This window comes from Camelus dromedarius, chromosome 19 (genome assembly GCF_036321535.1).
Source record: "Camelus dromedarius isolate mCamDro1 chromosome 19, mCamDro1.pat, whole genome shotgun sequence".
Lineage (NCBI taxonomy): Eukaryota > Metazoa > Chordata > Mammalia > Artiodactyla > Camelidae > Camelus > Camelus dromedarius.
In genome coordinates, this window is record NC_087454.1 from 23,815,498 (window position 1) to 23,831,315 (window position 15,818).

General features: G+C 50.8%; 1 protein-coding gene across 3 annotated transcripts in view; it reads right to left on the reverse strand.

The window, feature by feature from the left end:
* The window catches only part of CPNE5 (copine 5), an 87,187-nt gene that overhangs the window by 19,177 nt on the left and 52,192 nt on the right, over positions 1–15,818 (reverse strand). For 2 of the 3 annotated variants that reach the window (XM_031434815.2, XM_010994473.3), the window contains 4 exons: positions 15,644–15,747; positions 11,185–11,289; positions 4,179–4,220; positions 1,949–2,024 (listed from right to left, as the gene is read on the reverse strand). In XM_031434815.2, the coding sequence (XP_031290675.1) occupies positions 1,949–2,024; positions 4,179–4,220; positions 11,185–11,289; positions 15,644–15,747 (327 nt within the window). Of the gene's footprint in view, positions 1–1,948; positions 2,025–4,178; positions 4,221–11,184; positions 11,290–15,643; positions 15,748–15,818 lie in introns of those variants that run through there. The other variant, XM_064476450.1, reaches the window with a different exon arrangement.

Below are 15,818 nucleotides of genomic sequence, written 5' to 3' on the forward strand. Positions count from 1 at the left end.
GAGGGAGTGGACATATGGAGGGATTTGGACTCAGTGATGGGAGTCAAAGCCAGCTCTGCAACCTCACTAGCTGAGTGGCTACTGATGTGAGGATAGAGCCAGCTTGTCAGATGGTTGTGAAATGTAAATCTCCTGGCACCCAGGCACTCAACAGATGATACTGGGAGACAGCACTGACATAATGCTCACTGGGGGCTAGGCATTGTTCTAGTAACTTACTTAATTCTCAGTGTGCATGGCATAGAGGGGGGCAGGAACTCAGCCAGGGGCACGTGGCTAGTACGTGGTAGTCAGATATGAAACCCAGGCCATAAGTTAGGGTTATAAGTTTCTGCAGTTTAGTGGGTCTGGCGTGAACTGTGCTGTCCATGAAGTTCAGAAGGAGAGAGCACAGAAGGCTGGCCCAGCTGGGAAGGCCCCAGAGGAGTAGGGCCTGAGCTAGCTTTGGAAGGTGGGATGGTCTCCTGGGAGGGAGAACACACACAGACGAAGGCTCAGCCATAGAAACTGTTCTTTGAGGGCAAACACTATTATCTCCAGAGAGACTGGGTACCTTGTCCAAGGTTCTCCAGGACTAGACGGAGGTATCCTGACTCCTATTCCTGTCTTTCCTTCCAGAAGAGATAAGATATTCTGCAGGTCCTGAAACTGTTCTGATTGAACGCAGAAGCTATTCTGAATTCAGGATCTCAAGTCTCAGGCTCAGAAGCTTCTGATACTGTCTCTCACCTTCTGCCCCACCCACAGTTCTATCCCCCAACCTTGTTGGAAGAGCTCTCTTAAGGGGGCCCTATAACTCAGTGATCTGGAGTCAAACAAGCTTAGGTTGTCTGCCTCTTGATTCTGCCAGTTACTGGACCACATGTCTTCAGTCAACTCCCCTAATTTCTCTGAGATTCAGTCTCTTTGACAGTAGAATGGAACAATAACACCCACCTCACAAGAGAACATGCAAAAACCCCACCTCAGTGTGTGGAGAAAAGGGAACGCTCCTACACTATTGGTGAGAATGTAATCTGGTGCAGCCACTATGGAAAACAGTATGGTGATTCCTTAAAAAACTGAAAATAGAGTTACCATATGATCCAGCAATCCCATTCCTGGGCATATCTCTGGAGAAAACTCTAATTTGAAAAGATACATGCACTCCAATGTTCATAGCAGCACTATTTACAACAGCCAAGACACGGCAGCAACCTAAATGTCCATAGACAGATGATTGGATAAAGAAGTTGTGGTGTGATCTATATATAGATAAATACACACACGCGCGCGCGCAATGAAATACTACTCAGCCATAAAAAGAATGAAATAATGCCATTTGCAGCAACATGGATGGACCTGAAGATTGTTATACTAAGTGAAGTAAGTCAGACAGAGAAAGACAAATATCATATGATATCACTTATATGTGGAATCTAAAAAATGATACAACTGAATTTATACAAAACAGAAACAGACTCACAGACATAGAAAACAAATTTTTGGTTACCAAAGAGGAAAGGAGGGGAGGGATAAATTAGGAGTTTGGGATTAGCAGATACAAACTACTATATATCAAATAGATAAACAATAAGGTCCCAATGTATTGCACAGGGAACAATATTCAATATCTTGTAATAACTTATAATTAAAAAGAATATGAGGGGGAGGGTATAGCTCAGTGGTAGCACTCATGCTTAGCATGCACAAGGGCCTGATTTCAATCCCCAGTGCCTCCAATTTAAAAAAGTTAAGGGAAAAAAAAGAATATGAAAAATAATATATATATATGTATATCTGAATTACTATGCTGCACATCAGAAACTAACACAACATTGTAAATCAACTACACTTCAATAAAAAACAAACAAAAAACCCCAGCCCAGCACATGGCTCACTGTAGTCCTTAGTGACTGGAAGATATGTATTATAACAGCAAACCCCAGCCTTCAGGCATCTGCCTCACCTCATAGATGTTGAATTGGCTCTGCCCGCGGGCCAGCTCCCGGTAGCTGGTGGTAAACTCCCCAATGAAGTCATGGCTGCAAGGGAAGGCTGCTGCTGAGACCACGAGGCCCAGACTCTGCTCTGCCCATCCCTCCACCTTTCACATCCCTTCCCCTGGCTCCCAATTCTGCCCAGGGCCTCTGCTCCAGGGGTCCACACCAGCAGAGAGGCTGGGTCCCCGGGAAGAGTCCAGTGTCACCCGTCACCCATGGAACAAGAAACCTAACAGTCACCCAGCAAAGAGCAGGCTCCTGGAGAATGGGACCCACTTCTACTTATTTGAACAAACTAGCAATAGAAGCTATTTTGGGGACAACTGGGGAGATCTGAATATGAAATGAATATTAGACAGTATTCAAGAATTATTGTTCAATGTGTCAGGTGTGATAATGATATTTGTACTTATGTAGGAAAATACCCTTGTTTTTTAGACATTCTCAATGAGATACATAGAGGTAAAAATGCCACGATGACTGTAACTTAAACTGCATCAGCAAAGCACAGATAAAGCAACTATGGCAACATGTACCACTTGTTAGATTCAGGTGATAGGCTTAAAGTGTTCATTCAACTCTTCTCTCTACTTTTCTGTGTGCATGACATTTTTTCAAGAACATTTTTTGAAAAGACAATTAGTCCTATGTCCAGGCAGCTTGAGGTGTTTTCTGCAGTGTTTACACCTTCTGGATCTCTGCCCCACAAGTGTGTGTTGAGGTTAAGTACAGCCAAACCTTGTACAAAGCAGAACTCCCATCTTCCCCGTGATTGGCTGCCTTTCACCGTCACTGTGCCTGGTAGAGGGTAGCGGTTAATAGCCTGGCCTGGAGCTGCTGATAGAGAGTGATGCCAAGCAGGTGTCCCTGGGGCCTTGCCCCACCTTGAGCCCACACTGCGTTTTGTCTACATATTTACAGCTCTCAGCATTCGGACTGTGAGCTCCTTGATAGTGGGACCCAAGGGCATCTGTTGGCTGGCCCCAGCTTTCCCGGTAAAGGAGAAGTAGGGGGAACTCCAGGGTGAGATGACGAGGTGAGTCATGGGTGGAAACCTGAGGCTGACTTGCCTGTGATGTGGTTAAAGCAGAGAGGAGGGGACAGAGTGAGTTGGCACCAGAGTTTCTCTGCAGGAAGGTCTCAGGAAGGTGAGCTCTTTGGAAGGGGCTTGAGCCTAATTTAGACCTGGGCTTGCACAGCCCTTTCCAGCATCCCTGTCCACGTCACAGCCTTGAGAGGCACCAGTGGAGATTACAGGGCTTAAAGCCCTTCCATGACACTCCCTACTGCAGAATGGAGGGCTCACAAGTCAAGATAACATACTTGGATTTGGCTCAACAGACAAGCAGGAGCCAGTGAGGGTTCTACTAAAACTGTGAGAGGCCTGTTCTTGTCCTTGTTTATGAATTCTCAGTGACACTGGCTCCTTCGGGGCACTTAGACCCACAGAAGGGGAAGGCACTGGCTTCCCCAAGGCCAGGCTCAGCCCTACTCAGGCTTTGCCTCACAGCTCCTGGGTCCATTCGTCTGCGTTAGAGCTTAACTCTCCCATATTCCACTCCCTCAGGCCCTGATCCCTGCAAACAGCTCCTCTGATGAGCTGAGGGCCTACCCGCTAGATTTCAGTGAGTCTCTGAGGGCTGAGCTGCATCTTCTTCACCCCATAATGCTTAGCCTGACACAGAGAACATGGCCATGAATGCTCAGGTCACCAGTATCTGTCTACACCTCAGAACATACACATTTCAGAAAACTCTAGGGGGATGAGTGGTAGCGCGTATGCTTAGGATGCATGAGGTCCTGGGTTCAATCCCCAGTACCTCCATTAAAAAAATAAAGAAAATCAGCGAAAGATGTACCTTAAAAATTATTTAAAAAAAAAAAAGACAATTCTAAATTCTCCCAAAATGTGGGGAGATTTTAGGCACTGGCTGACTGCTAGGCAACTACTTGAGGAAAAGAGGCTTCTAATGCCTCTCACACCATATCCTGCAGGACACAGGTCCTCTGATGCCTCAGTGGAGCTGGGCAGGGATGAGCCAAGGGGGCAGTGGACCCTCCCCAGGAGAACCCAGGCCCCCTTACCCTCAGAGCTGCCATGGGTGGGGGCCTGGGCACAGCTCTCCCCATGAAAGGGCCCTTCCCCCAAGTTGCTGACCCCATCCCTGCTCACCTTCTGTCCTTCTGCCAGCTTACCTGCCATCTCGATCCCAGTCGTATACCTCCACCTTGATGGTCCTGTAAGGCAAAGGACCCGTGGTGGGATGGACTAGACCCAGCACCTACATGGCCTGAGGATGGGGCCCTTCTTATGCTCCTGGACCAAAAGGGGATGCAGGAACACCCACCAGGCTCCCAGGGCCCTCAGTGGAGAGGAAGCAGCCCAAGAGACAAAGGAACTATCTTGAGACCTTTAAAGGTTTTAGAGATGGGGCAGTCTCAGAGCTACGTAGGGACTTCCCTGAATTTCAGGGAAGATGTGGAAAAGCAGCCTCAGATTTCAGTTCACCCCACCTTCTGCTTGGCCACTGCAGACAGGGCACAGGTCCCAGCATGAAGCCATACTGTCAGTTTATCAGGGGTGGGGCTGTTGCAGTGGGAGTGTGCTGCTCCCCGGCTGTCACTTCTAAGCAGGGAGGGCTCTCCTGGGGAGGAGTGACAAGACTATGTGGTGGGACCCCAGGGTCCAAGAGGTCTGAGTGTTGGGCAGCCAGCCCTGCATGTCAGGGCTGGGCCCAAGGGCCCTGACTTGGAGATGGCCTGTTGAGCTTTTCCACACCAGACTGGCTCCTGAGTGAGGGTGTAATTATCTTCACATTTTAGCCTGGCTGCTTTAATTAGTTTGTTTTGACTCCTGAGCATGGGGCTGGGCTTCAGGAGCCCATTTTATTTTTAGCCTGTTTCCATGGCAACAGGCTAGCAGACCAGAAGTGGAGGAGGGAGGTGGAGGGTTGTGGGTTAACCCTTGGTGCCAGCCATCCTCCAGGGATGCCCAGGGACAGGGCAGCTGCCAGGGTCTCACTGCAGGGTCAGGGTCTGGGCGGGTGGGAGAGGCGTGGGGGAGCTGGGGTCTCCAGCCTTCAGGTCTAAATGGGGCTCACAGAGGTGGCTGCCTGGGCTTGTGTTCTATGAACATATCATCTTGCCCATGGTCACAGCCCATCTCCTCAGGTCTGTGGGAAGTCAGCCTTGGGGTTCCGGAACCCCCAGAAGGAGGCGCTGTCTCCCTTCAGATGAGCCTCCACGGGGCATGGGGGTGGGGTGCGGCTTTTGCAGCAGTGCAGGAACTGTTTTGGAAATGAAGGAATGCCCCGTAGGTTGTGTACCAACTGGATTTTTGTTATCAAAATGTAAAATGGGGCAGGCATAAAAGCCTACCATGTAAAGAAATCCTTTAAATTCTTGTGAAAAACAAAAAACAATGTCTCTCTGAGGTGAATTATTATGGAAAGAAAAAAAAAATCAAAAAATCTAGACCCCTGAAGATGGACTGATTGATGATCTGGAAAGAGTAGAAAGTGGCTGGGTATGGATTTGGATGCTGGGCCCTTAGCAGTGGGATCTGGGGATGTCACTTGATCTCTCTGAGCCACAAACCATCATTTTAAAGTAGAGAAAATAACGGCACTGCAGAATAGCTGGGAAGGTAAGTTGGTCAAACTACCTGGCATGCAGTGGATCTCTATAAAATTGCCTCCTTCTCTCCACTTTAGCATTCAGGCCACATTTGGGATAGTTTTTCACATGCAATTTACTTAAATCACTTGAGCCTGGGTACCTGGGCTCTGCAACTTCTGATTCCTAGAATGACAAGGCTGAAGTGACCTTGGTGGCACCCTAGCCTGGCCGCCTGGCAGACTGCTAGGGAACTTTTGAGACACACAGACCCCCAGGCCCTGTTCCTGGCAGCTCTGGGCAAGGCCCAGGAATCTAGTTCAAAGATTTCTAAAGTGGTTCTGCTGTACATGTTCTGGAGGGATAACCTCCAGCCCTTCATTTTCAGGTGGGGAAACTGAACCCTAAGGGTACCCAGTGACTTGCCCAAGGACACACAGCTGGTAAGGGTCTGAGCCAAGACGCTGCCCCACAATGCTGAAGTCTCCCAGTCCTTCCCCAGAGCACCCCTAGCTCTGCGGGGGTCCTTCAGGGACTCCAGCAAGGAGTACCTCTCCTAGGACCACCACCACCAGTCCTCAGGTGACTAAATCAGTGACAACCACATGCTCAGAGACTGTAGGAGGACCCCAGTCATAGCCACAGCCCTGGATACCCAAAAAATCACTGGGAGATTCTTTTTAAATCCCATGGCCAGAGGGCCTGATTAAGTTGGTCTGGATAGAACTTAGGCACGAATAGTTTTTAAAAGTCCCCTGGCTGATTCTAATGTGATGCCACAGCCTCTGACCTCTCCAGATGAGATTACTGGTTTTTAAGCTTGGTTACACATTGGATCCCCTGGGGAGCTTTAGCAAGCCTGATGCTGATGCCTCACCCCAGAGATACAGAATCAATTGTTCTGGGGTGTAGCCTGCGCATGGGAATTGTTAAAAACCCCTTAGGGGATTTGAACTTGCTGCTGAAGTTGAGATCACTGAATGTGAGATTCCTGTGCAAACTCAGCCCAGCAGCAATCACAGTCAAGGCTCCAGGAATGGCTGGCAGCCTAGAGGTCAGATTAGCTTGAAAGCTACAACCTCTGGCCTTGAGGAAGAAGGAGGTGAGAGAAACGGTGCCCAGAGACAGGGAGGGGCAGTGGCAGAAGCCAGGCACAGCTTTGATTACTTAGTGACATTTCTGTCACTATCCAGCCCTGACCTAGCAGCCCCAGGTCACCACACATGCCACTGTGAGCTACAGGCCTTGGCTCCCAACCCTTTAGCACAGGACCAGCAAAGGCTCATGTCAGACCAACTGAGACTTCTGGGGACAGCAACCAAGAGAAGGGGCTCCTGGGTGTGTGACAATGAACTGGGCCTCACAAAATGAACATCTTGTTTGACACAGAAAGACAGAACAGAGCCCCTAATCTGGGAGGCAGGGAGGTGGACAGGGCGGACTGCAGGCTCTGGGGCAGGTGGCCTTGGATGACAATCCCAGCTCTTCCAGGTACTAGCTGTGTGGCCCTCTGCAACTGGCTTAGCCCCTGAAGACCGTTTACTCCTCTGTAAAATGGGGTAATCAGACCCATTTTGGAGTTGCTGTGAGAAGGCAACTACATCATTCACACGGTCAGCATTGTTAAGCCTGAAATACTCAAGCCTTTCTTCCAAGCTCCTGTCTCCCAAATAATTTCCATTCACCACAAAAATGTCAGCTCCACAAGGTCAGGGATTTTTGTTTGTTTTGTTCATTGTTGTATCTTCAGCTTCTAGAACAGTACCTAACATATACTAGGTAATATAAATATTATTATTAAATATCTGTTGGCTAAGATCCCTTAAAACTTCATGAAGTAGGCCACATGGTAAAAATACTCTCCTTCCACAAAATCTCAAAGGGAGGCCCAGAGTGTATGGCTTTCCCCAAGTCACACAGCTGGTCAGTGGCAATGCCAGGCCTTGGGGCCAGGAGCTAGCACATTCTGTGGGTCTCTGAATGTGCGGGGCAGGAGTGAGAGCCCGGTGTGTGTGAGCCTCAGGAGGCCAGCAAGGATGGAGGATACCGGCAGAGTCGCCAGGCTTCGCCCCCGGCACACCAAGCATCTCTATAGTCTCCTCCGAGCCAAGCTGCAGGTCGGCTCCTAATGAGCCTCTCCTCTCCCAGGCAGAAGGTACATCTCCCTGATGCTTACAAGTCCTGAGGGCTGACAGGCCTTCAAGGGTTTGCCCTGAACTAACTGAGTCAGCCCATTACTCTGAGAGGCTTCGGGGAGGAAGAGATGTATGGGGCCTCACTAGGCCAGACAGCCAGCCTAGATGGTGGGGGCACTAGGCAACCCTGGCTATACTACAGTGACTTTGCTTCCTCTGTCTGAGTTCAGCTTCTGCATATGCGAACCAGGGATAAGACGAGCCTAACTGAGGCCATAGTACTGGCCTGGCCGCCCCCACCCCTGCCACTGTGCTCAGCTTGTGGTGGGCTTCAAAAGAGAAGCAACTGGTTCACCCAGGGGGCCGAAGTTTCAGTGATGTGAGAGACCCCAACTCCCGGGAATCCTCTCCCCTCTCCAGGTGAGGACCCAGCACACTCAGTACCCATTCACCATGAAGGTGTGAGTGAGTGATAGCAGTCCAACTCAGAGGAATCTGGTTTAACAGGGACAAATCCTCAAGTCACAGAATATTCAAAAACAGAGCAGGGGGACTTCAGGGAAGGCAGAAGGGCTTCTTATGATCACCCCACTTCAGCCTACTGGAGGCCTAGACTGGCTCTGACCTGCCCAAGCCCCTGAGCAAGGTCCTCCCGTCCCACCCCACTCACTCAACATTTTGGCCATTATGTCAGCAGAACACTGGCGTTAAGAATACAGATTCTAGAGCCAACCCACCTCGGTCCAAATCCTGGTTCTACCACTGACTGGTAGTAAGAACCTGGGTGAGTTCCATAACCTCTCTGGGCCTCAGTTTCCTTACCTATAAGATGTGGATAGTATTTGTAGCTTTTCCAGAGGAAGTACTAATTGTTGGGAGGATTAAATTAGTTCACATGTAAAAATTACCTCAGAAGTGCTACAGGAGCACTTCTCTCTGTCTCCCACCCTGGCCTGGGAGCAACCTCAGGAGGAGGCTTGGGTCTGATAGCTCAGTATGTCCACAGCACCCAGCACAGTATCCTGGGCCTGTCTGGCTTAGAAGACAGAGCTGCTAGATTAAATCCAGTGTGTTCTATGAGGCTTCAAGAGGTGCCTCAGATGGAGAGGAAAGTGGCCTTGTTTTCCTGCACAAGGTCCACCCTCTCCTGCCCTGAGGGGGCCTCCCAAATGCTTGTACCTCCCGAATGGTTGTTGGGTACATGAGTGACCCTAGGGCTCAGCGGAGGGTAGGCCCACTTGATTACCAGGCCAGTGTGACACACCTGACCCCTCCATTAAGACCTCTGTCAGTCATGTCACAGTCAATCTGTTCCTGGCTACAGAGGAGGGCCCAAGCTGCCCAGCCATCCTGGAGGGAAGCCAGTCTAGGGCTCAGCCTCAGAGGGGGAAAGGGAAGCCTGCCTGGGCTCTCCCCACGACCTGCACCTTCCCACTGCACCCTCACTGCCTCTCATGGCTGAACAGTGAGCCTAGGCCTCTGAACTGGGCTGCCCTCCTCACCATCCTGACAAGGCTGTATTCTGAGCCCCTGAGAGCCCCTCCTAGGTATTCAGGGTTGTAGGGGGCCAGTTGAACCCCCAAAACCTCTAGGCAGTGCAGTCAGAAATCCCAATTCCTTCCATCCCCATGAGAATGAACTGCCATGCTCTCCATCCCCTAACCTTGAATTTCTGCCCCCCGCTCCTTCCTCTCTATTCCAACATTTTTTCCCACATCATTTGTCCCACTCACCAACCTTCCAGCCTCCCAGAGCCTACTTTAGACCCTGCTGTTCCAGCCAGACTGTCCTCCCATCCCCCACCACTCCAGGACCTGGACAGATATGCAGCAGGGGTTCTTTTGGCTGGAATGCCTATTTTTGTCTCCAATCTCATTCTGCATAACTATTTAGCTATTTAACAAACATATGTGCACACCTGAGCTCCCTGTGGTCAGGTTATAAGCCTCCTGAAGATGGAAGTGTGGCTACATTCCTTTGAATGCCACACAGCTGGAGGCACAGTGCCAAGCACATAGTAGGTGCTCAATGACCATCTGCGGAACAGATTGTGGCTTTTCTGTCCCATCCAAGAGTCAGGAAAATAAGCCGTCTCAACTCCTGGATCAGCAGCCTAATAAAGAGGGAGACAGGGGTGCTTAAGGCTGTCCATCCACTCATTCCTGTCCCCCATCCCACTGCACACACCCTGTCAAGTAGCCACTGTGAACAGAGTCCCAGGGTGCCCGTGCCAATGCCACCAGCCAGGATACCCTGAGGTGTCTGCTCTGACAACCCAGTGTTCCTGTCAGAGTGGCCAGCAGAGGCCCAGCTTCCTCAAGTCTGCCTGGGCAGATCTGCCTGAGAAGCCCCTGCCAGCTGGGCTACCAGCTATAGCAATCACCAGGAAACCAGGCTGGGTTCTTGTGACAATGTAGACCAGTACCGTGTTGCAGCTCCCATCCTACGTGCCCCCTCTCCCCTGGCACTTACCACAATTTGTAATTATATGTTTCTCTGCCTGATTATTGGATTAATGTCTTCCTTCCCCACTAGCATGTAAACTGCAAGAGGCTGGGTGAAGGGTGGAGACTGTGCATTTTGTTCCCTGCTGACTTCCCAGCGTCTAGCACAGTGGCTGTCACATGGTAGGGAGTCAATAAACATTTGTGGACAAAATGCTGAATGGTACTTTATGCATACCAGAGCCTTCTAGTGTAGGTTGTGTCATGTAAGCTTCAAAGCAGCCCTATAAGGTAGGTAGATGTTTAAACACCCATTTTACAGATAAGAAAACTGAGGCTCAGACAGGTCAAAGTTTGCCCAGGTTGACAGTATTTTTCAGTCAGAGTCAGAATTAGAAACCAGGTATCTGTTATCTACACTCCACAATCTACACTCAAACAATGATGAGATGTAGTATGAGTAGCATCAAAAAACTCCACAAGCTCTTTGCACTGCACTCCTCATCCCCATTAATGGCAATCTGGCTGGCAGAGCATATCTTGGGATCTTGACTTCCCAGAGTCCTTCAGCCAGAAGTTGGAGCTGCTGGGGACCAGGGCACCTCTGCCTGCATCCAGAGCCACCATCTGGCACACAGCTGCCCCTCCACTAGGAACAATGAAAAGACCAGCTGCTGAGATCCAGGCTAGGGAACCCCAACACTCACCAGGGCTTCCCTGGAATCCTGGGCACCTCCCATCCCCCCAACCTGGGGGGCTTCCACCATTGGGAACATCAGACTGGGAAGAAAGAGGAAGGGGCTGGGAAGGGTGTGGAGAGGGAAAGGAGGGAAAGGAGATAAAAGGCAGACACTGCCCAGGAAGGCAGAGGGAGTCCACAGTCCCACCCTGTGCAGGGCCACCTGCACACAGCTCCAGGAGGCTCTGCTGGTGCTGATGGGACGGACTGCGTCAAAATGAACCACCTCCCGCACCTGTGCTTGGCAGGGGGGCATTTCCTTATCTCACCGATCATAGTCCCCGTTGCACAGGGCTCTCACGGGAATGGAGAACGTTTGCCAGACTGGGTTTAGGGTATTCTTCATGACCTCGGTCTTGTGGCAGATCGTGAACCTGGCAAAGAAGAGAGGGAAGGCTGTCAGTCCTGACCCCAAGGGAGGCAGAATCCAGGTCAACAGAGGGGCTGGCTGGTTAATTTCTACAGTTGCCAGACAGTGGAAATGATGGCTTCGTGAAGTGATGAGCTGCCCTTCACCAGCAGCACCCAGTGAGAAACAAGACAGCCATTTCTTGATGACACTGCAGAGAAGATTCCTGTACCAGGTGAGGAGTGTCAGGAGATGTGGTTCTCACCCTGCTCTCTCACCTGTAAGCCCAGGGAGTTGGCCACTATCTGACCTTCTTCATCTGAGATTCACGAAGGGATCAGAGGATGGGCGTTTGGGATGTATGAACCCTTGAAACCATCAGTGGAACTGGGTGCCTAAGTTTCACGAGCTTGCTGCCCCCCTGCCTGGAGCACTCTCTCCCCAGATTTCCATGTTCATAGCTCACCTCCTCACTTCCTTCAGGTCTTTGCTCAAATGTCACCTCTTTGACATGATCACCTGCCCTGAGCACCATTATTTAAAATGTAAAAACCTCCTGGTCCCCTGACTCGGACATCACCTAGTCCTCTTCCGAACTGCTTTTTCCATTGCATCTGTCATCATTTGACATTTTACATGGTCTGTCTTTCTCTTTATTTCTTTCACAGTCTGTCACTAAAATGCAAGCTCCATAAGGGCAAGGGTTTGTCTTCTTTAATCAGTGGTATATCTCTAGTGCCCAGAATAGTGCCTGGCACTACTTAGTAAGTATTCACGTAATATTTTTTTTTTGGAATGAATTAATGAATAAATGTATTTCTCAGAGGAGAGTTTCCATAGCTTTCACTGGCATTTTGAGCCAGTGAAATTTAAGCCCCTGGCTTAGATAATCTCTAAGACCCTTTCAGCTCGCTCTTCTAGTCTGAATCAATGAGCTTACTTTGCAAACTAGAAGGGCAGAATTGGCTTAACCCCAGCTGGGCCCCAATCCAGCGCCCCTGCCCACTCCCCACACCATACCTGGCTGGCCCCATCCTGGAAGCCTGCTCTGCCACATGGAGGGGCAGCCAGGAGCCAGAGTGGAGCAGGGCAGCGGGTGGGGGCAGGGGCTGTCCCCCTGAGATTTCCCAGCATCTACCCCAGCTACCTCCCGACTTGGAAAGGTCACCCAGGAAAGTGCTTGGGCCCCGCCCGTGCCCACACAGCCTGTGCCATTTCTTCTCAGGCAATTTTCAAGTCAAAATGTCATTCCTGTCACTGTGGCTCAGCATTTCACTTCTGTGCTCCTTCTCGCCCACCCACTGGAGTGTGAGGTACACGTGGGAGACCTCCCCACACACAACAGAGATGGTGACGAGGACAGGAATGGGGACAAGGGAAGGAGGGGCTGCAGGTGCCCATGGCTGGGGCAGGCAGGTAGGGCTGGAAGGGGAGCCTGGGTTGCGGGGTAGGGCGGGTGGCAGGGAGGAGGGAAAATCAGATCAGCAACTGATGGTGAAGGGAGGGAGGTCTGCACGGGACAGAAGCCCTAACCTCCCACCTGAAGCAGTCACACAGACCTGCCGTGGACCCTCTCAGCCTCTCCACGTCTCTGGAACCACTGCCTTCTCTATCTCCTCTCTCTTGCCAGCCAAACATCCTGACCGAGTCTTCTAAGCTTCTAAGCTATTAGCCTCATTTCCTCCTTGCTTCTTTTCTTCCTGAGCCCTGCATAGTCTGCTTTCTGCTTTAGACTCTTGCCCCAAACTGCTTTCTTTAAGCTCCCCCAAGCCCCTCAACAGCAAATCCACAGGCCCTTCAACTCTCTGCCACACTTGCCATGGGGGACCAGGTGCTAGTGTGGAAATGGTCCCTGCAGTCATCTTCTGCCTCAACTGAATTCATTTCAACAAACACTCAGGGCGTGGTGTTGGGGGAGCATTAACCAACAGGGTCAGGCAGATGTGGGGTCTGGTCCCAGGACCACCACTGCCAGCTGTGCAGCCCTGGGCAAGTGACTGAGCTTCCCTCTCACCATAAAAGGGGGTAAGAACTGTAACTAACGCTGCCAGGCTCTGTTCTAATAACCTATATTAACTCATTTAATCCTCATGACAACTCTGTGAGGAAGGTGTTATGATTATCCCATAATACAAACCAAGAGACTGAACCGCAGAGGGTAGCACTGCGTTGTCCAGAAAGGTAGCCACCAGCTACACGTGGCTATTTACACTTTTGTGAACTAAAATGAAATGAAATAAAATTCAGTTCCTCGGTCACGCTAGCCCCATTTCAAGAGCTCAGCATCTACAATGGCGACCATACATGACAGGAAGATACAGAACATTTCCACCATCCCAGAAAGTTCCATTGGGGTAGAGACTTGTCTGAAGTTACATAGGTAATACTTGGCAGTGCCAGGCCGAGCCTGGCTCCATCACCACGTTCGTACTCCCAGACAGTGATTCTGATTGAAGAAGACAAGGCAGGGGCAGTGCCAGAAGCACAAGAGGGTGCTTCCTTCCCTTTCCCTCTTGGCGTGGCAGGTGTGACATTTCACTACCTCCCTGGGTCCCTCCAGATCGGTTTCTCCAGCTGCCCTTGGTGTCTCCCTCACCCCAGCAAGATCCAGCCCATGATTGAAGTGAAACTCTCCCCTCCAAATAAACTCCCATCACCGCCCCCATCTGACCAGCTCCTTTGCTATTTTCAACAGTCTAGGTTCCCTGCAGCTCCACTACCAAGGAAGGGGCTGTGACTACAGTCCCCACCCAAGTTCTGTGGAGCGAGGTCTCACACTGTCCCCTTGCCCTGTCCTCCGCTCCCGCTTCCTCCCCTGCATTTCCACAGCACAGCTCGCTTGGTGCAGCACCTCCCACCTGTTCACCGTGTCAGTCACGAGTCTTTCCCTCTCCCCCGCCCCATCCCCATCCATCCCACACTTAGCTCTGCTAGAATAATCATTGGCAAACACTGCAACACACCCCTCTCATGCTCCACAACCCAAATCCCTCCCTCCTGCTGGCCGGCCAGCCCTCACCTCTAAGACAAGCCTGGTGGGCCCCTGCCCTCCCGTCTGGAGGATACCTGCATAGACATTTCCATGGATGCCCAGAACATCACTCAGATCTCTTCCTCCCTCCCTTAAGTCAAATTAAAGTCAACAAGAATTATTTAAAGAAATCCTGCTAGGAGTCCTTCTGTGAGACAAAGAATCCTTTTGTTATGCAAATGATCGTACCTAATTTTCCTTGTTTTGTACGCTCAGGTTTAAAAATCAGTTTTCCCTTGAACTGAAACGCACCTCCTCCCTGCCGCTGCCCTGCCCCCAACACACACACACACACACTCACACACTCACACACTCACATCCACCCAGAATTTCAGATTTAAGGAGACAGCGAAGCTCTCTGCCCCTCTGCTTAGGGCACGCTTGCTTTGTACATGCTGTTTCTCTAGCTTGCTTTTCTTCCCTGCTCCTCATCCCCACCCCCCACCCCCCGTGGACCCATTTTCTTCCTCTCCTTCAAAACCTACTTCCTAGTTCCTCTTCTCCAGCAATTTCTCTAATTAACCTCCCTGGCCTCATCTCTTCCTCATTCTGCAGAATCCCTGCTGTAAGTGGCCACAGCCTCCCAGAGCTGTGTTGCTTAAAGAGACCATGGAGACCACGTAGTCCAACTGGATCATTTTACTGATGAGAAAACAGGCCCAGAGAGGGTGCATACTTGCCTGGGGCCACACAGTTGGCTGCAGAGAGGGCCTAGGGGGACTAGAATCTGTCCCTCTGTGTACATCACTGACCTACATTGGCCAACGAGTTGTGTGTCTTTCCATCATATTGTGGGTGGCTTCCAGATTAGGGAGAGGAGAAGGAAATGGGGGCTTCAGAGATGTGAGGGATTTTGAATGAAGCCCGTGGCAGAATGTGGAGCCAGGTGGGGAAAAGGGTCTGGATTTGCCATGCTGAGTATGAAGTCGTGGGGGGACATGTAGTAATGGGGTGTCAGAAGGGCTGTGTGTGGACAAGGCTTAGGCTTAGAGATGTGGACTGATATGTGTGGAAGAAGGAATGGGCTATCAGAGGGGCTCCTCAATCCTGTCCTAGGCCTGTTTTTGCCTACTCCCTCCATCTCTGATATGCCCAGTACTCACCATTGCTAAGATCCTCAGAATAGCACTGTGGGCTTGGAGGCTGCTTCCAAAACCCCACCAGCCCCATCCATGCCACCAGGCACTATCCTGGAGCTCCTGACTTCCACCCAGAGCCCCTTTCCTCTCCAGAGCAGGAACCCCAGAGCAGCACCAGTAGAAGAGAGTCCAAGCCACTCTGCACAGCAAGTTACCACAGCCCACCCTCCCATTGATCCCAGAAGGTGGGGTGAGGCCAGAGAACTCACGTTCCATCCTCGTTGCTTCTGTAGAACACCAAGAAGGGGTCAGACTTCCCAAAGAAATCCTTCTTGTCCAGCTTGTTGGCACAGAACTGCATTGTGGCGACGTCCTGGTGGGAAGGAAGGAAACAGGGTGTGAGGCAGCAGAAGGCTAGAGGGTGCCCCAGGGCCCTGGGGAATC